General features: G+C 61.9%; 1 protein-coding gene across 11 annotated transcripts in view; it reads left to right on the forward strand.

Moving 5' to 3' along the window:
- TNS1 (tensin 1) overlaps positions 37-24,982 on the forward strand; it is a 49,584-nt gene continuing 24,638 nt past the window's right edge. For 5 of the 11 annotated variants that reach the window (XM_021397680.1, XM_021397681.1, XM_021397682.1 and 2 more), the window contains exons 1-14: positions 13,727-13,765; positions 15,105-15,146; positions 16,383-16,432; positions 16,651-16,822; positions 17,155-17,205; positions 17,583-17,705; positions 17,894-17,958; positions 18,070-18,153; positions 18,240-18,352; positions 18,946-19,006; positions 20,232-20,307; positions 20,416-20,545; positions 21,160-21,225; positions 21,729-21,890. In XM_021397680.1, the coding sequence (XP_021253355.1) occupies positions 16,655-16,822; positions 17,155-17,205; positions 17,583-17,705; positions 17,894-17,958; positions 18,070-18,153; positions 18,240-18,352; positions 18,946-19,006; positions 20,232-20,307; positions 20,416-20,545; positions 21,160-21,225; positions 21,729-21,890 (1,099 nt within the window). In that variant the 5' untranslated portion in view covers positions 13,727-13,765; positions 15,105-15,146; positions 16,383-16,432; positions 16,651-16,654. Of the gene's footprint in view, positions 102-2,530; positions 2,646-3,479; positions 3,518-7,267; positions 7,820-13,726; positions 13,766-15,104; positions 15,147-16,382; positions 16,433-16,650; positions 16,823-17,154; positions 17,206-17,582; positions 17,706-17,893; positions 17,959-18,069; positions 18,154-18,239; positions 18,353-18,945; positions 19,007-20,231; positions 20,308-20,415; positions 20,546-21,159; positions 21,226-21,728; positions 21,891-24,982 lie in introns of those variants that run through there. The other 6 variants (XM_021397685.1, XM_021397686.1, XM_021397687.1 and 3 more) reach the window with 6 other exon arrangements.

The following is a 24,982-nucleotide window of genomic DNA, read 5'->3' on the forward strand; positions in this document are numbered from 1 at the left end:
CGGGGGCGGGCCGGGCGGGCGGAGCGAGCGGGACGGCTGCGGGCGGTGCGGCGGGGCCGCGGGGCAGCATGACCGGGCTGTGCCTCTCCTGCCTGCTCTGGGTATGGCTCCGGGACCGGGGGGCGCGGGGTCGGGAGTGCTTTCGCGGGGGGGACAGCGGCGGTGGTGGAGCGGGAGCGGGTCGGATGAAGCGGGACAGAGAGCTGCGCTGGCACTGGAACCCCCCCCGCCCCCCGCAGCACCGAGCGGTGGGGGAGGCCCGGGGGTGGGGGCATCCGGTGAGCGGCGGGGGCTGGGGAGGGCAGCAGCCCGGGACTGCGTGGCGGTGAGGAACGGGCGGGGGGAGCGAGGGACGCTGGGCTGGATGGGGAGGGGGTCTCCGAGGGAGGGTTGTTGGGACTAGGGGCTGTTTCCCCGTTACGACCATCCGGGATCCCACTGCGGTCCTCGGACTCCTCTGTCCTTTGGCACTGGGAGGCGGGGAACTGGGCAAACTGGGAGCTGCCGGGGTGTGCTGGGGGCTTTCGGCTACGAGCCCCCACCCTCCGGGCCAGTTGTGCTGCGGAGTGCCCCATGCTCCGGGCCGGGACCCCGGTGCCCCACCCCCAGCCTGCTTTTGCAATCCCAGCAGAAGCGGATGGAGCAGGCGGGTGCCCCGGTCCCCCGGGGGAGGCAGCCTCCCCTCCGGCCCGCACCTCTCTGCAGTGTTGGGCAGTGAACCCAGGCGTCCATGCAGCTGGCGCCTCTCCCCGGGGCCTCATCCAGCCCATGGGGCCCCTCCCAGCATCCCTGGGTCCCTCTGCTGGAAGGCCGTGGGCAGGGGTGTCTACCCCCCGCACCCCCCCACCATCCCCTCTATTGGGGTGACATGGGTCTCAAGGTGACATCCCCAGGCGGTCCTCACCCCCCGTAAGTGTCCCCCAGCCCTGGGGACAGGGATGATGCTCAGATCCTACCAGCTCGGAGCCGGATCCCGTTTGTTCCATGGGTTGGGGACACCCCCACCGGCGTGTTGGCAATGTGACAAATGGAGGGGGTCTCCCTGGGGTGGGAACAGAGGGGGCTGCGCTTTCCCTAATGAGGATAATTGCCGTTAACAAAGCAGAGCAGGGGCTGCGGTGGGGATGTGCGTGCGGGATACGCATTGGCATCCCCGGGGGGTCCCTGGGAGCTGGGGGCACTGCCTCTTCCCGGGGCACCCTGCAGCGGGAGGGGGCCGCTTTGCATATGCAAACGAGCTCATGGCATCGGGAGGCCTCGCTGTCACCCAGCAACTGCGGCGTGTGAGCCCCGGCCGGGGGGGCACCGAGCCCAGGGGCTTGGGCAGCCTAGGGGGGGCTTTTCCCATGGCTCCTGGGGGGAATGTCCATGGAATGCGCACATGGTGCACTCACACGCGTGTGCACGGCCCTTGTGCTCCCACCTCGTGTCCCCATGTGTGTACTGGGAAAACTGGGGCAGGTGGGGGTGGTACCCACACTTGGGTGCTCCCTGCGGTGAGGCATGCTGGCCCCGGGTGGGGGTGGGGTGTGGGGTTGCGGGGACTCTGCTGCTTAATCCCATTAGTCCTGGCGTGAAAAGGCGTATTTGTGGCTCTCACATCTTCATCTGGCGGTGGGTGGGTGGGCATGGCTGGCGTGCTGCCATGGATGTCCCCCCCAGTCTGGGCTGTTCTCCCCTGTCTGGTATCCCATGGCCGTGCCAGCATCCCTGTGTCCTTCTGTCCCCATGTCCTGCTGTCCCTGTACCCGCACTCACAGCTCCTGCGTGCTATGGCGGGCAGCGTGGCCGCGGGGACGCTCCCCAAAATGTGCCCCCCCCGTGTCCCAGCCCAGCACACAACCACAGCACAGCTTTACACTGATGGCGTGTGTGCATGCTTGGGTGTGCGTGTGCACACACACTGCGCATTGACACAAATGCAAGTGCACATGTGTGTGCGCACACAGACACATGTTTGTATGTGCACGCTCACTGTGCTCACACACCAACTTGCACGAACTTCTTGATGCATTCAGACGTGCTCACACACCCAGGCCTGCAGACATGCACACGTGTACTTGCACGCACACACAGAAGCACAGATGTGCAGTCACGTGCGCACACATGCATGCACGCTGCAGCATGTAGGGACACACCAACACACGTGTGTGCACACATGTAAGTATATCCGCACATCTGTGTGCATGCACCCACACTTCCACTTGTGGACATGTGTGCGTGTGGGTGTGTCCGTGTGTATGCACACGCCTGTGCACGCACACGCATACACGCACACACAAGTGCTCAGCCCCGGAGCGCACCGCCAGGGGGCGGCAGAGACTATTTAAAGGGGCCGCGTCTCCCCGGGGGTGGTCAACTGCCACCCCTCGCTGTGTGGTGGCCCGGGCAGGCACAAGGTGGGGGCTACCCCGGGGAAGTGAGAGCAGATGTTGGCTGACCCTAGCCCGGAGGGAAACTGAGCAGGGCAGAGCTCGGCACGGGGCAAAAGACGGGGGTCTTTGTGCTGACTTGTCCCCGTGTCCCACAGCCCCAGGACCTGGAGTCCCCCCCGGCTCATGCCTTCAAGATGACGAGCTTCAAGAAGGTGAAGGCGTGCGGGATCTGCCGGCAGGCCATCACGCGCCAGGGCAGCACCTGCCGAGGTGAGGGGGTGGGACGTGTGCGCGAGCAAGAGGATGCAGTGATGCTTTTGCACACTTCGGCGTGTGGTTGTGAGTGCACGTGGCCAAGTGTGCAGTGAGCGTGCAGTGGTGTCCCATACATGCATGCAGTGCTGTCCCTGGATCACGTGTGTGGGATGCTCACGCCCCTGCTGGCGCTCGTGGCCCTGTCCCCTCGAGGCCCCGGTGGCACATGCGGTGACGTGTCCACCTGCACGTGTGTGGCCATGCTGAGCCCCGTGCGAGGGGTGGTGGGAGGAAATGCTCTGGGTCGCAGGAACAATGCGGCTTCCTGTGTTCCCTGCACTGCAGGAAATGATCCCGGGGGGGACAAGGCCCTGGGGGTGGGGGGGGCAGTGTGGCCATGGGGCATGCTGCACAGGGACCCTTATGTCCCTTTGGGGTGGCACGCTGGGGAGCGCTTGGCGTTCCTGGTGGGTCAGCATCCCATACAGCCCCACTGTGCGTGTGCACAGCTGTGCACAGCTGCGTGTGCGCACGTGTGCATGTGCGAGAGATCGCAAGCTGTGTTTGCATGCATTTATGCTGTTAATCTCTGAGCACTGGGGTGAGCGGAGGCACGGTGCCTTTGGCACACTCACCGTGGGTGGATGGGTCACGCATGAGGTGTGCATGCATCTCGCTGTGTATGTGCACGTGTGCAAGGTGTGTGCGTCTGTGCACCCGCAGTGCGCATCTCTGTGCTCTGTGCCCAGTGCTGATGCTGCCTGCGTCTCCCCATGGGTGCCACCCTGTCCAGCCCCCATGGGCAGCCCCATGGCCATGTCCCCACTGACCCCTTCTCCCCTCCTGCAGGCTGCAAGCTCTCCTGCCACACCAAGTGCCAAAGCAAGGTAAGGCTGGCACCTCATGGCATGCCCCACTTTGTATGGGAGGGACTATGGATGTTTGGGGGGGGTACTGGGGTCCACATCCCCACTGGGTTGGTACTCACATTGCTGTCTGGTCAGAGTGGCATTGGTGTCACCTATGTGTGTGTCTGATGAGGATTCTCAGGTGGCTGATATGGGGTTGTGTACTGGTAGGCCATCATACCCAGGGTGCTGGCTCTGTGAGCGATGGAAGCCCGTGGCCGGCTGCAGTTTGTGAGCCCCTGTCACCCCTCCCGTGCTTGCTGGAGGCTGGAGAACCTCCCATGGGGTGCTGCTGGAGGGGGTGCATACATGGGGCCGAGGCCTTCTGTGCAGCTCCGCTGGGCCAGTGCCCAGGGAGGGGCTCCTCTGGCCAGGAGAGCAGCCAGCTGACTCACACCGCTTGTTACTGTAGGGTCTCCAGGGAGGGCATGCATGGGGAGGGGGCTTAGCACAGGGAGAAAACGGCCCCATGTCTACCTGAAGCTCCTCACGTTTAACCCCTGAGCCCCCAGAATTGGGGAATGGACTATCCCCAGGGTGCGTGGTGCTTTGTGCCCCAGAGCTTCCTCCTCCTGCCCTGGAGATGCTGCTGGACCCACAGTATCCTTGGCTGCTGCTGGCTCTGGAGCCCCCCAGTGCTGTCGTGGCTGCTGCATACGCTCTTATGGGGGGACCTGCCCTGACCCCTCCTGCTGCCCCTAGCACTGCTGGCAGCCTCCTGGCCCTGTTCAACTAAAAACCCCACATGGACAGGGTACAGTGGGAAGGGATGTGTGTGTTGGGGACCCTGGGGTGGCCATGGGGACAGTAGTGGCAGGCGGGGCTGGCGGGGTGCCCATAGCCTGTGGGCGGCACTGGGGGGGGCAGAGCAGACGTACAGACATCATCTGGGAAGCACGAAGCCGTTCCCATGCCCATGTAAGGCCCTTCTCGCGCCCGGCCCCTCCACTCGGGGATTTTTCCTTGCTTAGCAAACCTTCCCCCCTCCCTCTGAGGGCACAGACGGCTGGACACTGACATGCGTCCAAGCCCCTCAATCCACCTCTTCCATCCCTCCCTGCACTGAAGCCCCCTGGCCAAAGCTGCAGCTTCTTTTAAAAGTGGGGAAACTGAGTCACAGAGTCCAGACCGGGTGCGTGCGATCCTTTGGGTCCCATCCTCACCTCTGCATGTGCAAAAACATCTGTGCAAGAACATCTCACGTGTGTGTGCACATTGCACAGTGGTGCCCTGGGGCCGATCTTTCCCCACTGGCCTGGCTCCAGACCCGGCTTGTTTTCCAAGTGCCCCCTGCAGGGGCTCGGAGGGGGGTTTGTCCATCATTAAACTGGGTGCTGGAGCAGCGCCAGTGCCGGGCAGCGAGGCGCGTCCTGGTCACAGCTATAGCTCCCAGTGCCCGCGGCATCTCCTGTCCCCTCTCACGGGGACCGGGTCCTTGGCTGAGGGAGGGGGGGACGCAGTGGGCAGGATGCGGGGTGATGGGCGCACAGCGATGTACAGGGTACGGCTGGGTCCTGTGTCATGGGCAGGTGGGGAGGACATGGGGAGGGGACAGCAGTGTCCCAGTTGTGTTGTGGGACAGGCTCTCCATTCCCCAGCCTCTGTGCCTTGCTGCCTCCCTGCTGCATGGCATAGGGGAGGATATGCCCATTGCACTCCTCACTGTCCCCAGTGCCCCGTTCAAAGCTATCCTGCCTTCGGGACAGATAATTTGCAACACCTCTGGCTCTGCACAACAGAGCAGGGAGGAGGAATACAGCAGGAATGTGTCCTCAGCTCTGGCACGGGCCCAGCCAGGGTGTGGGATGGGGGGCTGTGGGGGGCAGCACTGCCCCCAGCTCGTGGGGATGCAGCGGGTCCTGGAGGGGATTGGGTGGTTTTTCTTGTTGCTGTTTCCTTTTTCCCCTTCTTGACGTCACCGCCCAAATATTCAGCCTCTGTCTCAGCTCCGGGGGGGTCGGCTCTGCTGCTGGAGGAGCTGGGGCCCTTCTTGTACCCTCCGGGAGGGGAAAGAGAGCAGGGATGCTGAGCCTGCGCACACTCATTGCACCAGTGAGCAGCGGGGCATGGGGCACAGGGAGCCTCTCTCCTGGTTCTTTGTTGCCTTGTCCCCTTCTTCCACCAGAACCTGGGGTGGAGATGCTCTCCCAGGCTGGGTGCTTGCTTTGGGATGTGAAGGAGCAGGTTTGGGTGGGGGTCAGTGGCCAGACCTCGGGGTGGTGGTGGGGCTCTGTGGTTTGACATGGGGCTGAGTGCTGGACCTGCTCCCACCACTCTGAGATGGCTCTGGGATTCATTTGGTATTTGGCTGAGCATGGAGTTCAGGGACAATTTATGGACTTCAGTGGCTGTGTCCTGTGACGTCACCTCCCCAAGGGACAGCTCCATTCCTCCTCAGGGACAGCTCCCGCAGGCTGGGGACAGGGATGCGCTGTCAGTGCCCTCTGCTTACCCTCTCATTCCTCTGGGATCCTGATGCTTTCCCATCTGGCTCTGGCTCTAATGGGAGCCATCCTGGGGCCATGTCCTGGGTGCTGGGATTGTGCTGGAGCTGAGATTTCTGCCACAGCTGAGCTGGCTCTGAGCTCTGTGCCTTGCTCCTAGCTCGGGGCATTCATTGCTCCTCTGCCTCCACTCCTCCTCCCTGCAGAGCCCTCAGCACCCCGACCTGATCTGACCGTGCCCAGATGCTGCCATGGATGCAGTGGGAGATGCTCAGGGGAGAACTGCCCCCAATACTGCCTCTTGCTGCTCCCTCCCAGTCCTTCCAGGGGAAACTGAGGTGCAGGCGGGCTGAGAGCAGGTTCGGTCAGGCACTATGGGACTGCACTCACTGTGGGGATTCATCTTACAGAGGCGGGTGGAAATCCCTGTCGTCTTGCAGCTGCTCTGTGCCTCAGTTTCCCCACATGCAGGCAGCACTTTCCCTGGTCACAGTGGGATGGGATGCGGGCACTTCCCGGCCGCGCTGGCACAGGGGGTGCAATCCGTGGGATGCTCTGCCTGGCGTGAAGCTCTGCAGCTCACTCCCACCCTGGAGAGAGGGAGGCAGGGGAGAGCCCCTTGCTGCCACTCTGTCCCTTGGCTGCAGGCAGGGCCAGCGCTGGTGTTCTGGCTGAGCCCGCAGCGCCAGGACGGAAATGCAAACAGGAACGGGGAGGTGTTGGGTGAGAAAATGTCAACAGTGCTGGGCCTGGTGGCTGGCTCGTGGCCCCCCCGGCCTCTTTGCCTTTCTGTGGGCCACTACAGGGCAGGCTGTGACACGGTCCATGGTGCCCGCATGCCTACTTGCATGGCTGGGTTGGAGTTTGGGGTGAGAGAGGAGGGGTGGGGGGGGCAGTGGTGCGTGATGTGGGGCTACGGGGCAACACCATGGTGCACGGCTTCTCCATCACTTTGCTTTCCGTGGAGGAGGAGTGGTAAACCTTCACCCACCCCTCGGCACCGAGGGGGTACCCAAGGGCCACTTTTTGGGCACCCTCATTGGATTTAGCGAACCGCCCCCTGCTAGGGGGGGGCAAGCAGAGAGGCCCCGAGCCGGGCCCCACGCCCGTGCCCCTGCCACCCCCCCCGCCAAGGGCACGGGGACGCCGCGGCGTCACGCGGGGCGATAAGGGCCCGACCCCGCCGCCCGGGGCCTCCCGGCTGCGCTAGCCGGGGGGTGCGCGGCGCATTTCGGGGCTCGGGGCGGGGGGGCCCGGCTCCCGGTTGCCTTTAAGGGCGTTTTCGGGGGAGGCGAGGAGAGCGGGGCTGGGCGTGTGCGCGTCCGACTGGGAGCGCGCCGGAGAGAGGGAAGAAAAGAAAGAGAGGGAAAAGAGAGAGGAGGGAGGGGAGCGGTGGAAAAAAGCCACTCGGGACCCCCCTCCCTCCCCCAAGGCCGGGGCCGCCCCCTCGCATCTCCCGGCAGCCAGCGGCCTTGGGGGTGCGGAGGGGCGAGGGGGGCTGCGGGGACCCCTCCATCGCCGGGGTCCCGCCTGCGGGGAGCGAAACCCTTCGGCTCTCCCCCCCCTGCTGCCCTCCCCTCTCCTTTCCCTCCCCTCCCTCCTCCCTCCCTCCTTCCTTCCTTCCTTCTCCGGGCTTGTCCCGGGGAGGGAGGGGGGCTCAGCTTGCAGTCCGCCTTCACGCCTGCCGACGCTAGGCTCCCTCCTGCCCCCGGCCCCCCCGCCCCAACAGCCTCCCGGCCGCCCCCAGCGCCCCTCGGCCAGGTGAGGCAGCGCTGCCGGCCCCTTCGGATGTAGGCACGAGAGACCCCGGATGGATTTCGGGAGCGTCATGAACCAGGTACTGCCACGGAGCGGGGATCCTCTGCACCCCCTGTCCTGCTGGGGGAGGGGAGGGGTCCCACGCGTGACATCCGTGCGCTGCTTGGCCACCCCCCCCCCACTCGGTTTGGGGACACCGCGGTGGGTCGGTTCCCTGCTGGAGGGGGTCCCGCGGGGCGTGGCGGGCTCGGAGGAGGCTTTGGGGAGGGGGTCAGGGAGAGCACGCAGTGCAGGGAAATCGGGTGGGGGGGGTCCTTCCCGAGCAGCCCTATCCCGCCCCGCGGACGTGTCCCCACACAGCCCCTCCGTGGTGGCAGCGCAGGGGTTAACTCCTCCTCCGCTCCTCCTGCGGGACCGTCAATGGTTAAACCACGAGTTAATGAGTGGTGAGGGGCCGGGGGGGGGGCACGGCGGTCACGGCTCCCTCGCCCCAATGCTGCCGGGCCCGCAGAGGGTTAAATTCGCCAGGGCAGGTCCCGGCGCAGATGTTTTTGGGCTGTGTTCCTGGGAGAGGAAACGGCCTGAGCGAGGCATCAGCCGTTTTGTTTTTAAGGGGAAAACAACAAAAAGAGAACTGCTCCGCCTGGGACAGCCGAGCGCGGGGCAGCGGGGTCGGTCCCACCGCGGGCCGGGTGCCCGTGGGTTGGGGCAGCGGGGATGGAGTTGGCGTGGGCAGGGGGTGGTGGCTGCATCCCCCTCTCTGGGTCCTTGCAGAGCGTGCCGAGTACCAGCAGCCCCCGTGCACCCCGTGCACCCCATGCACCCCGCCTGCAGCAGGGGCACCCCCGGGGGAAGACAGCCCCAAAAGTCCCGGCTCCGGAGCCTCGTGACAAGGGCGCTGAGGACTCTGTGAATGTTCGTAGCTGGCCCCCGCTCCAGGAAGGGCAGGGCTGGCCGTGACGCTCCATGGGGCTGCTGGCCCGCTGCCCTGCTCCTCGGTGCTGCACTCACCCCTGTCACACGGTTTTGGGGTCCAGAGCCTCACTTGGGGCTGTCCCACAGCAAGCTGGGGGCTGGCAGCTCTCTTTGTGCCCTGGCTTGGTTTGGGGGCTGCTGGAGCAGAGCTGGGGGGTTTGCAGGGTGCCATCCTCCTGCCTGTGCTGTGTCAGCCTGGTGCACCCTGTCCTTGTGGCACCTTGTGGTGGTGGCAGCTGTCCCCTGTGCCCACCTGCACTGCTTGGCCCCCTTGTCACCCGCTGGGGGCCTGTGGGTGCCAAAGGAGGGGCTAGTTTTGGGGGCTGGCACTATGAGACAGCCCTCAGCCTGCAGTGGGACTGAGATCTCTGCCAACATGGTGCAGGGGGTTGCAGGGCTCTCATGCAGCCCGCCTGGGGACCCAGGTGCTGGCCAGGCCCATGTGAGGTCCGTGCAGTGGCAGATCCCACAGTGGGAGTCCTGCTCTAGTCAGTCCTGTGTGACTATTAGGGATCTGACCAATCCCATGGGAATGTCTGTGTATTGACCAATCCCACGTGGGAATCCCTGTATTGACAGTGCCCCGTGGGAGTCCATCTGTTGACCAGTTCCAGGTGAGAGTCCACATGTTGACCAACCCTACCTGAGAATCCACCTGTTGGCCAATCCCACATGAGAGCCCATGCACAGCCCAATTCCAACAAAGCCCCCTGCACCCCAACCAGCCCTGGGTGACACTGCTCCCAGCCAATCCCCAGCGCCATTCTGGGGCAGATAGGGAACCTGGGGTCCCCCTTTTCCTGTTGGATGGAGCTGTCGCGGGGCTGGGGACAACAGGAACCCTGTTACGAGGGCCCCAGCCCCGTTCCTGCCCTCTCTGGGGCTTCCTCCAGAAGCCAGCAGCATGCTGGGAGCAGGTCCCCTTATCAGGTAACCAGGTGATGGGTGTCCCTATACCCAGGGATGGTGGTGCCCGCAGGTGTTGCGGTGCCCATGGGTGGCAGCTGGGCAGGGACAGCAGCCGTGGCACAGGCTTTGGGGACGCAGCCGGGCAGGCGCTGGCCTCAGGGCCGGAGCGGCGCTGGGAACGTTGCCTTTTTAGGTGCTGGAGCACAGCACATCCCTGCTCATGGCCAGCCCCGTGCCGAGCCCAGCACCCACGGGAGGAGGCAGAACAGGACCAGCCCCGCTCTGGGGCACGTGGAGTTCCTCTGCCCCACTCTGATCCAAAAAAGCCACTTTTCATCCCAAACAGATCCAAGGATGCTGGCTTTCTCCCCCATCCCCAAGTCCAACCTCTGCAACCTCTGGGCTGATTGCTCAAACCCCTGGGAGCCAGGAGCAGCCCTTATTTGGGTTGAAATCAAGGCTATTTTGGTGCTGCCGGTTCAATTGAAACCAGCCGGAGCCCGAGGCCCCGCAGTTACCCCATGCATCGCCTTCCTGACTCGGTTCCCCTGCACTGGGGCTGCCGGCCCGACGAGTGACATGCCACCAGGAGCCCTGGGGCTGTCACCCTCCTTGACCCCACTGCTGGAACACTGGGGTGGAATCCTGGTTGGGTGTATCACCATGGGGTGGCTGCGGAGCGTCTCTCTGCCTTCCCTTACATGGTGCCCTCGGGTTTGCTGCGGTGCCAGGGGACGGGGACTTTTGCTGTGAGGGTGTTTATGGGGCCGGCGCTCAGAGGTGTTTGTTGGAAGCAGCAGCAAGGAGGTGCTGGAAAGGGGATGGTGCTGAGGCGCAAGGCAGGGAGCACGTCCCCAGTGTGAGCTTAACCAGGCACCCACACGTCATCGGGGCGGCTGGCTTGTGGAACGTGGTGGCTCTGTGTGCAGTGCTGGAAATCACTGCTGTCCCCAGGGGAAGGATGCTGCTGGGGTCCCCGTGCTAGAGCAGGACTCTAGTTATGGGGTGACTGCAGAGGGATGCTTGGAGGTTCACCCCGCAGCAAGCCTGTGGGATGGTGACAGGAGGGAGAGCATCCCCCGACTCGGGAACCGCCAGTACGTATTGCACAACACAGCCACGAGGATGGGGTGCTGCCCAGCCCACGGCCTCTGCCCTGCTCTGGGAGCGCCTGACATGGGCGCAGCCAGGCTGCAGGGTCAGGCACATGGCGAGGCCGGAGGAAGCGGGAAGGGGATGCTCAGGGGGAAGCCTGGGAGCAGCAAGACCTCTGTGCTCCGGCGTCCGCCCGGCTCCTGACTCACCCCAGCTGCCGCCAAAGCGCTCCATGGTCTGCTGACACGTCCAACCCTCAGCTAAGGGGGGGAACCCAGAAAGCAGCCATACCGGGGTGCTGCCCCCAATCCAGGGACCCCTGTACAGGCAGTTCAGTGCTTTGCTCAGTACAGGGTGGGGCTGGCGGGGGGAGTGCAGCTGGAAATGTGCCTTCCTCCTGCCTGGGACTTGTTGCATAAACAGGAGATTAGCGGGAGCTGCGAAGAAAGTGTGGTGCAGAGCTGGGCTTGGCCACAGGCGCATGTGGTGGGGACCGAAGGGTGGCATGGGGAGGGTGACTGTGTGCCTCAGTCCCCTTTGGTGCCACCACCGAGCCACCCAGCCTTGTGCATGGGGAGGTGGTGCACAGCTGGGACGTGCCATGACACATGGCACTGTGTGCAAGGAGATAGCTGAGGTGACGCGGAATCTCCACTCAGCTGCCTCCGGTGCCACCCCAGCACCGTCCTGTGGGGCAGTGACCAAGTCACTGAGTCACCGTCCTCTTCGCCATCCTCCCGCCCACTGCGAAGCTGTGATGGGCTCTGCATCCCTGGGTACAGGGACTGTCCCTGCTGCAGCCCCAGCGTGGGGCTCTGCTCATCCCCGCAGCACATACTGGGGCTCAGTGATCCTGGCACCGCAAGGGTCAGCACCGGCCCGGATATCGGACGGCTTGGGGATGTTTATCAAGCTCCTGGGGAAGGGAAAAACAAAAACCACCACCCAAAGGAAGGGATATGCGTCAGCGATGGGCCCGAGCGACCCACCGGCAGCCGGACGGGACGAGGGCCAGCACTCGCCCGGCCCCATAAGCAGCAGTGCTGCTCCCTCAGTGCCAGCAGCCCAGCTTGGGGGGAACCCCCGCAATCTCCCAGCCCGCCCCATGCTGAGCCAGTCTGCTCCCTCCAAGGAGGTTTGTGTGGCACTGGGGAGAGCCCCGTGGGGATGATGAGGCTGCAGCAGGCGCTGGAGGAGGAGGAGGGAGAGGAAGGCTCTGGGGGGGAGGTGTGTGCCGATGGCCATGCAGGACATGGAGACAGGGCTGTGAGGTCCCGAGGGTGTGAAGTTGTGCAGGTGTGGCGATGGCAGATGGTTGGGTGCTGAGATCCCGGTGGTGCTCTGCGCACAACCCTATACGAGACATTAGAGAGTCCACACGGGCTGTGTTGGAAGCTTCAGCTGCATCTATTTTGCTGCCTAGCCTTCACTCGGGAGGAGATGGCTGGGTCCTTGTGAGGACCTCTGGGGGGGGAGCTGCGACTTGGGGGGCACGGGGGGCTGGGGGTGGGCAGCCGCCCCGCTGCGCCTCGTTCCTCGCATTCCTGGGCAGGGCTGCCGGGTGGAGGGGTCGCGGCGGCGCGAGCTGGGCGGCAGGAATGCAAACACCGGCACGGGGAGAAGAAAGGCGGCTGTGTCTGCTGCGGTCGGGCAGAACTGTCCAGGGGGTGCGTGGGACCCCCCACCTTTCTATGGGGGATGTAAGGGGTGGCGGTGGCCCTGTCACCTGCGTGGTCTGCAGTGTCTCTCTCCATCTTTCTGGGGTGCTCCCGTCTGCCTGCATCAGGAGCTCAGTGTCCCGAGGAAGGGCTAACCCTATATTAGACATCAGAGAATTAAGGCAGGGAGGTCCCGCCCTGGACACCCAGCTTTTGTCCGTTCTGCAGCTGAAAACCTCCAGGTGCAGAAGGCAGAGGCTGGGTGGGCAGTGCCCTACCCGCCCTCGCTGTCCCTGTGTCCCACCGTCGGGGGACTGCCCCCATCCCTGGCCTCGGGAGCTGGGTGCGGGGGGACCCTATGTGAGCATCCCCGGGGGGACGTGGGGTGCAGTGCGGCCCCGTGCCGGCCCCGTCCGTGGCGGCTTTGCTGCCGGAGAACATTCCAGGGAGGCTGGCGTGGGGCCAGCGCCGCGGGGCAGGGAAAGGGGCCTTTTATGGAAGCGTTTCTGCATTAGAATAAAATCATAATAATAATGCGCAGGGGAAGGGAGCGGGAGGAGGAGAAGGCGGAGGAACTCCTGAACAAAACACGGAGGCGGGACGGGAACGCTCTGGCGGCTGGAGGCTATCCACTGTTGGGATGGGGTGGGACACGGCTGTTGGGAGTGGGGATTTTGGGGGTGAAATCCCTATTTTGTGGTCCACAGCCATGGAGATACTGAGCGGGGCTGCGAGGGGTCCCCGTGCCACGGTGGTGGTGTATTGCTGAGCGTGTCAGTGCCTGGCGTGGGGTGGGGAGTGGCTCATGAGGGGTTGCCACTCTGGGGACACGCTTTGGGGTGGAGATGGAGGGGATGAAGTGCCCCGAATTGCATTCTCCCACCACCACTGCCATCCCCAGGCCCCTGCCAGCTTGCAGTGCTGTTCCCGTGCCCCCATGGGCACCACCACCAACCCAGCACTGCCTCTCCCGTTGCGGCATGCTGCTACTGGGGCGCACGCAAAACCCGAGGTTAATTGCCCGTAATTGCCGCTGGTAATTAAGGTAACAATAGCCGAGCTGTTCAGCTGGCGTCTGCAGAAGTACTCAGAGAAGGCCAGGCTGGGTTTTGTGCCAGGTGCTCCTGGCATCAGCCCTGCGCTGCCCACCTGGGGCTGGGAGTGATCATCTGGAGTTGTCCACCTGGGGCAGGGGTTTCCCATGTGGGGATGCCCGCCTGGGGCTGGGATTGCCCATCTGTGGCTTGGGCAACCCATACCCAGCTCTATACTCTAAGCAGGGCATGTTGCGACCTTCCTGTACCTGGTGCTGCAGGGACTAATGGGTGCCTCTCTCTGCTCCCTTGCAGGCTGCCACCCCGTGCTCCCCTGCTGTCAACTATGAGCTGGTAAGTGACGCCTCTGTGGCGAGCTGTCTCCCCTTGGGCTGTCTGAGGGACAGCAGTGGGACGTGACCATCTCAGGCTCTGGTGTCCCTCCTCCCTGTTTGCAGCGAGGCGGTTTCTCGCACGCCCGGAGATAGCTGTAGCAGATGTGCCTTTGGCTGTGGGCTCCCAAGGCCAAATGTGAGCGTCCCCAGCTATTGTCACCCCCTTCTTTTTGTCCCTCCTGGGGACATTTGGTGAGCAGCCAGATGCGCGTGGGTCTGGAGAGCCACTGGGGTTACAGGAGCCCTTCCCACCGGACATAGGAAGCGTGGGGTGTGGTGGCAGAACAAGACTGTGGCTGTGGCATGGTGCTGGGTGCTGTGCCACAGGACCCCAGCTGGGCACCCTGTGGCACAGCGGGTGCTCGGCGCAGCTCCTGCCAGCTCACGAGGGCGGCGCGTGAGCCCCACCGTGGTTGTCTGCCCTGGGTTTAATCTCTGCCCGCGCTGCCGCAGGCACTTATCGCTGGCAAAAATGTGTTGGCTTCAAGCTGGGACCGTTACTGTGGCTTCAGGAGGAAGCTGAAAGGGGTTTGCCCTGTTGCCCGTGTTGGAAATGGCAGTGCCCGCCTGCTTGGAGCAACCGTAGCAGCAGGGCACAGCCTGGTCCTGGCTTCCCCTTTGTCTCCTGGTCTCAGGGCTGAGAACCCCCTGTGCCACCTGACCGGCTGTCCCTGGGCAGTGACTCTGTCCTGTGCCCCTATACTTGGAGTCAGGACACCCTCCCCCAGTCCACAATCCCTTCTCGGAGCTCTCCGGAGGCTGCAGGAGATCTCTCGCTGAAGTCACTCCTCCCTGTGCATCCCCTGCTCGGGACCCTCGCGATCCCACTGTGGCACTGTGTTTATTTCGGGGCGCGGTGCCTGGAGGTGGGGCTGCACTGTTGTTTAACCCATTGCACCGTGGCCTTGGTTTCAGGGCACGGCTGAGGCTGGGGGCTGGTTTTCTTGTTGGAAATCACCTCCCCGCTGCAGATGATGGGGTGAGGATGTGATGGTGTGGGAGTGAGGTGGGGGTGGTGCCATGGGGGATGCGGGGGTGATGCAGGAGGGCAGTGGCCCCCAGCAGGGCTCTGCATTGTGCTGGTGCCGCACTTGGGTTTCGAGGGATTCCTGGCTTTTAGGAAGAACGGACACGTGGAGGAAGGGAAGGAAACGGCATCGTGGAGCATTTCCTAGGAAGGGCCAGAAATAGCTGGGGGGAACTTCTGACCCTAGCCGCCCCTCTGTGCGTGTGCATGTGCCTCTCAATCTCTCTCTCCTCTTTCTCTCGTTTTTCTTACTCTTCCCCCCCTCCCACAGCCATCCCCAGGGCAGAGCATCACCAAGCAGGTGGACACTCCGGTAAGTGCCACGTGCCGGCAGACGCTGTTCTTCACCTTGAGACCTTACTGGGGGTTACTTGTGCCTATCCCACAGCCCAAACTCTGCTCCTTACCCCATGAGCCCCCAGTGCTGCCAGACCCCCATTTCAGGGCCGTGCTGATGGCTAAGGGATGTGCCCAAGGTGACGAGCAGAGGCAGTGGGAGAGCCCAGCGGAGGCCCTGGAGTGGAGGCTTTTGCTGCAAAGCCGGCTTTCCTGTCCATAGAGCTAGGGATCCGCTTTTTAATCTGTGGACATGAAATTGCTAAGACAGTGTAGACAAACGCCCTGCCAAAGTCAACGCAGACGGCTTCCCCCTGCTCACCCGCCTCCGCATGCACCGGGGCTGGAAATGTCCAGTGAGGAGTCAGGAACCCCCTTTGTTGCTTTGCTTCTTTTGGGGAATTTCTCAGTGTTTCCGCATCCTTCCCTGTGGCTGAGGTCACTGTGCCAGCGGCTGGAGGCAGGAAGGACCTATGGCTTTTGGATGGTGCCAAGAGCCTGGGGACGTGCTGAGGTGACACACGGTGGGAGGCAGGTTTGGATGGGGATCTGAGGCCCCCACTCCAGGGGGATCTCTGCAGCATCTCCTCCACCCTTTGGGCTTGGTGGCACCCCCTGCAGCCCCATGGTGCTCTACTGGTCGTTGAGGTTTGGATCCTTCCTAGGAATCGGAATGCACCACCCGTGCTAGATGAGTCTTTAAAGGACTCCTCCTCATTAGCAGGAGATCCTAAAACTAATGAGGTGTGAGTGTATTTTCCCTTAGTGGTTTTTTTTGGAAACCTTGCTTTGTTTTTTGGCTGAGGTCACAAAGTCACCCAACAAACCGGCTGCAGATGAAATTCTTGAGGCTGGAGAACATGCATAAATAGAAGTTTCCTGCTTGGAGAGCTCAAACATTTCCTCCCAGCTTTTGGCTCGGCCAAAGCAAATGGCAGTGCCTGGCCCCGTGAGCCTCCTGTGAGCTGCAGACCTGCCCCATCCCAGCGCCAGGTGTGCTGGGGCTGCCATCATGCTGTCCCCAGGTCTGTGTGTGCTGGGGGCTGCTCGTGTCCATATGGGGAAACGGTGCCACTAGGATGCTCACTGGATGCCATTTGGTGACATCATGTCGGGGATGGATGCTCCAAGTGTCACTGCACTTGGTGACCTGTGGCCACTGACTGGCTCCAGAGCCATGGCAGTAACTTGTTTTTCCTCTCTGGTTCTTTAGGACACCACGAGGTCCCCCAGAAGTGGGCAGGCACACCGCAAAACGTCCAGGTAGAGCCCAACACCTGCACCATGGGGATGGGGACCTGCGGTGGCGGGGGGACATTGGTACTTGGGAGCAGGGGAAAGCCTTAGGGTAGCCCTATCCCTGCGTCCCCAAGCATCTCAGCCCATGTCACTTTGCCCAAACGACCCTGGTGGTGGGGAGCGTCGTCACCATGTCCCCTTCTCGGTGCCCTGTCCTGATAGCAGTCCCCTTCCTTGCTCAGGAGCATGAGCGTGACAGCAGCCATGGAGAGCAGCTGTGAGCTGGACCTGGTGTACATCACGGAGCGCATCATCGCTGTCTCCTACCCCAGCACAGCCGAGGAGCAGAACTTCCGCAGCAACCTCCGTGAGGTGGCCCACATGCTGAAGTCCAAGCATGGGGACAACTATGTGGTGAGAGGACCTGACAGCCTGGGGATGGGGATGGGATGCTGTAGGGGATGGGTGTCACATCCTCACCTCCAGTCAGTCTTCACCCTGATGCGCTGAGCTGGAGAGTGAGGATCTTTGCACTGACACAGATTGTTTTTCCTTTCTTGAAGCTTTCCAGTCCCTTTTGGACCCCATGGGAATTTTTGGCCACGGCAGTGCTCCGTGGCAGGGCATCACTGGGGTTAATGTATCTGGGGAAATGAAGATTTGGGGAGGCTCGAGGGTGAAGAAGAGGTTGGGGTGGCATTGGGGAAGAAAATGTCCCCTCACTCTTTCTTTCCTCTTCCCCGAAGCTTTTCAATCTCTCAGAGCGGAGACATGACATCAGCAAACTTCACCCCAAGGTGGGTCACAGTGGGGAGTGGAGGGCTTTGAGTCTGGGCCAGGGCAGTAGGAACAGCTACCTGGTGCAAGCTCCCAGGGCAGGAACAGCCACCCTTCTGCCTCACCGAGCAGCTGGAGGGGCAGAGAAGGGAAAGCCCAGAAAAGAGCACCAGGACTTCCCCCACCACCCCAAGTTGGCATCTCTTGGAGTGCTCCCTTGTTTACCCTGGAGCATCACCCCCATCTCTGGGAATGCAAGGTCCCCTGGGCAGCTGAGATAGGTGTTGGGGAGCTGGCATATGGGGACCCAACACTCCTGCATCAACTGGGGACTGCAGAGGCAGAAGTGGCAGGGTGTGACCCTTGGTTGTTCCCCTGCCCCCCATTCCTTGCCCAGGTGCTGGATTTTGGGTGGCCTGACCTGCACACGCCGGCACTGGAGAAGATCTGCAGCATTTGCAAAGCGATGGACACGTGGCTGAACGCGGCAGCTCACAACGTGGTGGTGCTGCACAACAAGGTGGGCTGGACCCCGTGCTGGCGATACGCTGGGGGGGCTGCAGGGATTGGGCCGAGCAAGCTGAGAGGTGTAGGGAACCTGGTGTTTTGTGGCTCAGTGTGCAGACTGGGGTGTGTTGTATGGTTTGAGGGTGCGCGGTGCTGATGGGCACTGCCACCCCCGTGATATCCTTGTCTGTGTGCCCGCAGGGGAACCGTGGCCGGCTGGGGGTAGTCGTGGCTGCCTACATGCACTACAGCAATATCTCAGCCAGGTGAGAGCAATGGCACAGTCCCAGAGCTTCCCTACCCACTGCTCAACTCCGCAGTGTAGTGGTGCTGGTGCCAGCGCTTTCCTTCCCTCTCGTATCCCCTTGTCTCCGCAGTGCTGACCAGGCTCTGGACAGGTTTGCCATGAAGCGCTTCTACGAGGACAAGGTGGTGCCGGTGGGACAGCCCTCCCAGAAGAGGTGGGTCCTGGCACGTGGACTTGGGTTTGCCCCACAGCTCCAGCCGTGGGACTTGGCCCTGAGCTTCCTGTCCGCCCCCCTTCCAGGTACATCCACTACTTTAGCGGGCTGCTGTCCGGCAGCATCAAGATGAACAACAAGCCTCTCTTCCTGCATCATGTCATCATGCACGGCATCCCCAACTTTGAATCAAAAGGCGGTAGGTGCCCCTGAGCTGCTCCTCCTCCTTCAAGGAGGTTACCTTCCACAATACGCTGGGCAATTCGAATGCTTTCTACCCTTGCTCTCTGTAGAATTGTTCTCTTCTCTTTAGAAGGGTGCTTCCCTGCAGGGATGTGCTGTGGGGGTGCTCCCACTTAGGGCTGGGTGCTGATCAGCAATAAGGCTTTTCTGATGGCTTTTTGGAGAATGGGAACAGACTGGGTTTTGGGCAGGGGATGCAGTACTCTCTGGATGCCAGTGCCCACTGGGGCACCTGGAGGAGATGCTATACTCAGAGCCCATCAGGCTCCATCTCATTTCCACCCCTAGCCCCAGACGTGTCCTACAGGACCCAGCTGGGCTCTGGGGGCTCCCACACTGCTCCCAGCCCCGTGCAGTCAGGAGCATCCCTTTCTGCCCATCCCAGATGTTGCCCGCTGCTGGCGGCCTCACCAGTGCGGGCTGGCTGGGGTGGGAGTGGCTGTTTGCCTTGGCTCCATCCCTGTTTGGATTTCTACCCCGTGACTAATCCCTGCCCCTCCACCCTGCCGGCTAACAACGCGCCTTCTCTCCCCCATTGATGTCTTCCAGGTTGTCGGCCCTTTCTGAAGATCTACCAGGCCATGCAGCCCGTCTACACATCGGGGATCTAGTAACTATCTCTGCACGTGGGGCAGGGTGCTCCCCTTCCTGCCCAGCTCAGGGGGGGCTTGCAGCTTGGAGGGGAGATGGAGATATTTCAGGGACAAATCCCCAGTGATCCCAGTGCTTAGTCCTCTTGGTTCCTGCCAGCCACAAAAAAGAGGCTCCCTACTTCCTTGGAGGGAAAAACTGGCCATACTGGGCTGCACTGGGCCATACTGGGCTGGGCTGGCCTGTCCTGTCGCCTTCTGCTGGAGGGCTGTAGTGACTCTGAGCATCAGCAGAGGGAGCCTGGAGCTGTGCGGAGCCTGGGGCTGGGGACACCTCGCCCTCCCTGGGGACAGAGGCAATTCTCCTGCCTCCAGCCAGAGACATGCTCCTCCCGCCAGGGCTGCTCCCATCGGGACAAAACCCATCTCTGTGCTGCAGCATGATGTGAAGCACTTGCCTAGTAATGGTTCTCCCTCCTTATAGGAATCCTATAGGGCTGATGCCCTGCCAGCACCCCACTGGGGGGCACTTGGGTACAGAGCAGATTGCAGGAAGGCAGCTGTGAAGAGCATCTTCCCCAGAGCCTCCAGAATAGCATCCCTTTCCTTTCCTTTCTTCCTCCCCCAGAATAGTTCTCCACTTCTTAACCTCCTTACAATTTATCCCAATACCATCTGCTGGTGCTACCACATGGAGTTGGGTTTGCGTCCCCATTCCCATCCCCAGGGTCCTTGGGAGCAGGCAAAGGAGCTAGTTTCTCCAGTTGCCTGGATGCTGGGGCCACATCCCATGCAGATTCCCCAGCTCCTGGCCCCACACCCAGCCTGCAGCTGGGCCCCTTTAAGGGGAACAGAGCTCTTTGCCTTTGGGGTATTCCCATCCCACCCCCCTGAACCAGGAACTCCCATCCCCGCCATCCGTCTATCCCCGTTAGCTGAGATTTACTGCCACCCCAGCCTCGCCTTTCAGCTTTTAATAGACTGTTTATGGGACGCCGGTAATAAACTCCAGGTTTATCTTGCCTGTGAAATCCAACTCCCTTCTTCCCGCGTCCCCTGCGCTCGTCCCCCACCGCTGAGCGCTGACGCCACTGCTCACAGGAAGCTCCCTGGTGCACGGCAGGGTTGTGGGCAGGAACACAGAGGCAGGGGGGAGCCCTGTGCTTTGGGCCCCTTACTGGAAGGTTAGGGTGGAAGGGGCTGGTGGACGTGGGGCTCGTGTCCTCACACTGTCCTTCTCCACAGCAACGTGCAAGGGGACAGCCAGACGGGCATCTGCATCACCATCGAGCCGGGGCTGCTGCTCAAGGGTGATATCTTGGTAAGGAGCTCGCCCCATCCCACATGGGGAGCTGGGAAATGGTAGTCCTTGTGCCCTAAGGGCATGCTGGCAGCCTGGGGGCTCACTTCATCCCTGCTTCCCCCACAGCTCAAGTGTTACCACAAGAAGTTCCGCAGCCCGACCCGTGACGTGATTTTCCGTGTGCAGTTCCACACTTGCGCTGTGCATGACCTGGACATCGTCTTTGGCAAGGAGGACCTGGATGAGGCATTCAGGGGTAACTGTGCTGCCTGATGCAGATTCTTCCTCTTTTCTCCCAGTTTTCCAGTCCTCCTGCAGCTCCAGTGCTGGTCTCATTGTCTGGGAACTGTTGAGGATCCATCTTCCAGGCTGCGTGAGACTGGGCTATTCTGGTGATTTAGGGAAGGGTTTGGTGGTGGGCAGTCCTTACTCCATTCCTGGCCAGGGTGGAGATGAACCAGCGCCATCCTGATGCATCTGATGGGTGTGGTGCCAGGTGGGGACTGGTGACAGCATCATCCCAAATCTGGGTATCGTTGCCCAGGGATAACTCTTGACCTGGCTGAGGTGGTCAGCTGGCTGGGTGGTGAGGTATGGAACGGGTTGCCCAGAGAAGTTTTGGATGCCCCATCCTTGGAGGTGTTCAAAACCAGGTTGTATGGGGCCCTGGGCAACCTGGTCTAGTGGCTGGCAGCCAGCCTATGGCTGGGGGGTTGGAAGTGGATGATCTTTAAGGTCCCCTTCAACCTAAGCCATTCTGTGATTCTGTGGAGCAGGTGCCCTGTTCTTTGGGCGTGTTTGTTGTGCTCGTCTATGTACTGTTGGAAGGACAGATGGAGATGTCCCTTTGCTCTGCTCTCTCCCTGCCAGATGAACGCTTCCCTGAATATGGAAAGGTGGAGTTTGTGTTCTCCTACGGCCCTGAGAAAATCCAAGGTAAGGCCAGCTCAGCCCGCGAGGAGGATCCACACCCCAAAAAGTGCAGCCCTAGGGCGCTCCCTGCTCATAGGACCATAGAATCTTTAAGGTTGGAAAAGACCTCTAAGATCAACCAGTCCAACTGTCCACCTACCACCAGTGTTGCCCACTAACCATGTCACTCAGTACCACATCTACCCTTTTCTTGAACACCTCCAGGGACAGTGCTCCATCGCTTCCCTGGGCAGCCTGTTCCAATGCCCGACCTCTCTTTCTGATAAGAAATTCTTTCTGATATCCAACCTGAACCTCCCCGGCACAACTAGAGGCTGTTCTCTCTAGTCCTATTGCTAGTTACCTAGGAAAAGAAGCCGACCATCCAACTCCCAGTCCCAAAGCAACTCACCCACGACCCTCCTACTTTACCTCCCCTTTTCCCCCTCTCCTGTGCCATCTCTTGGTCCCATCCCACACGTGCCAGCTCTTTTTTCACCCTGACCAACTGTCCTTCATCCTCCCAGGCATGGAACACCTGGAGAACGGCCCCAGCGTCTCAGTGGACTACAACACATCTGACCCACTCATCCGCTGGGACTCCTACGAGAACTTCAACATCCAGCGTGAGGACAGCACTGAGGGGGCCTGGGCTGAGCCACCGCTGCCGGGAAAACACCTGGAGAAAGGTCAGGGCCGCGGGCGGCCGGCAGGGCTACAGGATGTCACCGTGCCTCGGGGATAATGACGCTGCTTTTAGCAGGGAGCGAGGCTGGGTTCCCTCCTCCACAGCCCTGTTACCTCCCTCGCTAGGTCTGGCTAGCGAGGCCTAGCAGGCTGGCATGGCGGCCGCGGGGCTGGGATTGGGGCTGCCGGTGTCTGAGGCGGCAGCGCAAGGGGGTCCTTGTTTATGGTTGTTCTCGCCTTATTTGGTCAGAGAATTGCACGCCAACGTTTTTGGCACACCAGGCGCAAGCAAGTGGTGGTGGCGGGGCGGGGGGGGGGGGGGGGTTGGCACGGGGGGGGGGGACACGGGACCAGCACCGGGGTGGGATCAACCGCCGCACCGCTGCTTTGCCACTGCCGCTCCCTGACGCCCGGCGAAGGCTCTCGGAGGAGGTGGCAGCCTGGAAGTCAGGATCGGCCGTGAACCGGTGGGTTCTCCTTCTCGCTCTGGCTCTGTTTGGGGTCCATGCTGAGTGCAAAGAGGCTGCTGGGCTGGGGGGTGACCCCACGGTGGATAGCAGGGGATCCACTGGGGATGGTGCCTGTCCTGGTGCTTGCCTCCTGTCTGCTTATCCTCATGGATGTGGGGGAAACTGAGGTGCAGAGGGGTCTCTGGTTGACTGAGCAGACCTCCACATTTGGCTCTCTGGCACAGAGGGACCTGGCTGGGCTGCTCCACCACCCGCTCCATTGGCTTTATCCATGTCCCTGCCTGGCCTGGGCTGCTCCATGGTTATCAGTGGGAGCGGGGTGCACTGGGACCCCCCCGTTCCTGTCCTACTGCCTGTCATTGGTCCCCACGTAGTGGCTCACGGCTCCGCCTGCCCTCCTGTCTCTTCCTCAAAGGGGCTTTGGGGTCATTCTGGCTCTGTGACGAGTTCCCTCCACACTTATGGCAGCTGAGAAAGCTGAGGGAGGTGATGGTTGTTTCTGGGGTTCAGGCGTCCCATGTTCAGGGTGGATGAAGGATGCTCTGCCCCTCCTGGTGGGGCCAGGCTCCAGGGAGCAGCTGGAACACTGTGGATTTTGTAGCTTGCTGGATTGTTGCTCCAGAGAGATTTTTGGGGTACTTCACACTGGCAAGTGGGCAAATATGGATGGGAAGTGCCTGTTGCCTGGTTTGGTTTGGCTGAGATCATTGACAGCAGAGGGCAAAGTACTGGGGCTGGCACAGAGATTATAGGGGGTTATCCCCAGGATCTGGATGTGTGGCTGTGGCAGTACAGAGCAGGGGGACAGAGGGTTCTGCCATACTCAGGCAGCGTGAAGTCATGCCAAAGGGCCATGCACGTCCCTGACCCAGCAGGTCCCATAACTGCTGTCCCTTGGACCCACTCATCCCACTGAACCTGGTATTCATCTTCCCCTTGCCTCACTCCTCTGTACAAGCCCTGTCCCCACTGCTGGAATGGGGGCTGCTGGGGCCGGGCCAGGCCCAACATCTGCAGGGGGCTTGCTAAATCCTCACCTGAGTAATGCTGCCGTTGCCTGGTTTGGCCGCGCTCGTGTGCCTGCGCTTTGCCCCCACCATGCCCATGGCTGGGACGGCACAGTGGGGGTGTCAGTGGGCATGTGAATGGAGAGTGCCAGCTCCCTGCGTCAGCCCTGGCTGCAAAGCCTCCTGGGGTGATGCTGGTGCCCTCCTGTCTCCCCATCCCATGCAGGGGACAGTTTGGGTGTCAGTCCTGCACCTTTCCATGGGTCACAAAGTCCCTGGATTGGGTCATTGCCATGGGTTTGTCCCCACTGTGGGGTCAGTGCCACAAGTTTGTCTGCGTGATGGGGTGGCATCTTGCTGGGCTCCTGCCTTGGGCCCGCCTGGACAGCCTGGGCGCACGGAGCGGCAGGCGAGCAGGGCTGTGTGAAGGCAGGGAGCCAGATGGGGCAGGCTGGGGCTGCTAAAGCCATCGGCGGAGCACTGAGGCTCTCCCCCCTGCGCCTGGCTCTGTCCCCTGGCTGGGCTCAGCAGGGAGGGAGCCGCTGGCTCTGCTCTCACTTTCGCCAGCTGACTAAAGCCGAAGGAATCCGCTTCCCCCTCCCCATCCCGCCCATCTCCGCTGCTCTGCGCTCCGGCCGCTGCGAGGTAAGGGCTCGCCGGGTGGGTGTTGGGGGGCATGGAGGGCTGGGGCTGGATCCAGGGGGAGTTTCTCTTTTCTTCTGGTGATTTCCCATGGGGTAATGGCGAAGCATCCATGGGTTGGCTGGACGGTTGAGCTGGAGCGCGGGGGTCACAGTAGGATGCAGGCGGGGTTCTTGGCAGGCAGTGGGAGCTCAGCCCCTTCTCTTTCCTCTTTAAATGTTCTTTAAACTGATGGAGTGTGTGTGTGTGTGGGGGGGGGGTCCTTGGTGCGCCCAGAGCTTTGGAACCTGGGTGGAAAAAAAAAAGGTGGCAAAGCCAGTAAGGATGCATGGTGCACACCGGTGTTTGGGGAAACCAGGCTCTGAGTTGAGGGCTTGGGTTGAAATGCTGCTCCTGTCATCATTCGTGGAGGCACGGGAAATGTCCGTTTTGTGGGGAATGGAGAGGAGGGCAGGTTTGGCCGATGGGGCCACTGGAAGGGTTTCTGCGCCTCTTCAGCTGGGCACTTGTTTGAGAAGGAGAAACTCCCATCTCCAGCCAGAGCTTTGGGTCTGCCTCCTTAAAGCATCACGTGTGGCCCCAACGGCCACCCCCCTCCTCCCACACAGAATGTGTCATGGCTTTCTGGGGACAGGTGTGACGTGATGCCAGAGCCGGGCAGGGCTGGGGGGGCTCTCGAGCTGGAGGGTCCCGGGCTGGGGGCCTCCTGCAGCGGGCGATGCTGTGGTGTGAAGGGGGCAGGCTGTCTGTCCAGCTCCTTTTGGGGAATCTGCCTGTCTGTCTGCAACGCCGAGGAAATGGTTAACGCGGCGTTGCTCTGGCTGCCTCTGGAGGAAGTAGTTAATATTCATAACCAGGAGCTGTCTGTCCGGCTGTCCTCCCTGCCCTCCCTCCATGGCGGCTCGCCCCTCGCTGGGTTAAACAGGGCTGGGGCTCCGGCAACCCCCAAACGCCTCCCCACTGCCTCTCCTCTGT

Source organism: Numida meleagris, chromosome 5 (assembly GCF_002078875.1).
Source record: "Numida meleagris isolate 19003 breed g44 Domestic line chromosome 5, NumMel1.0, whole genome shotgun sequence".
Lineage (NCBI taxonomy): Eukaryota > Metazoa > Chordata > Aves > Galliformes > Numididae > Numida > Numida meleagris.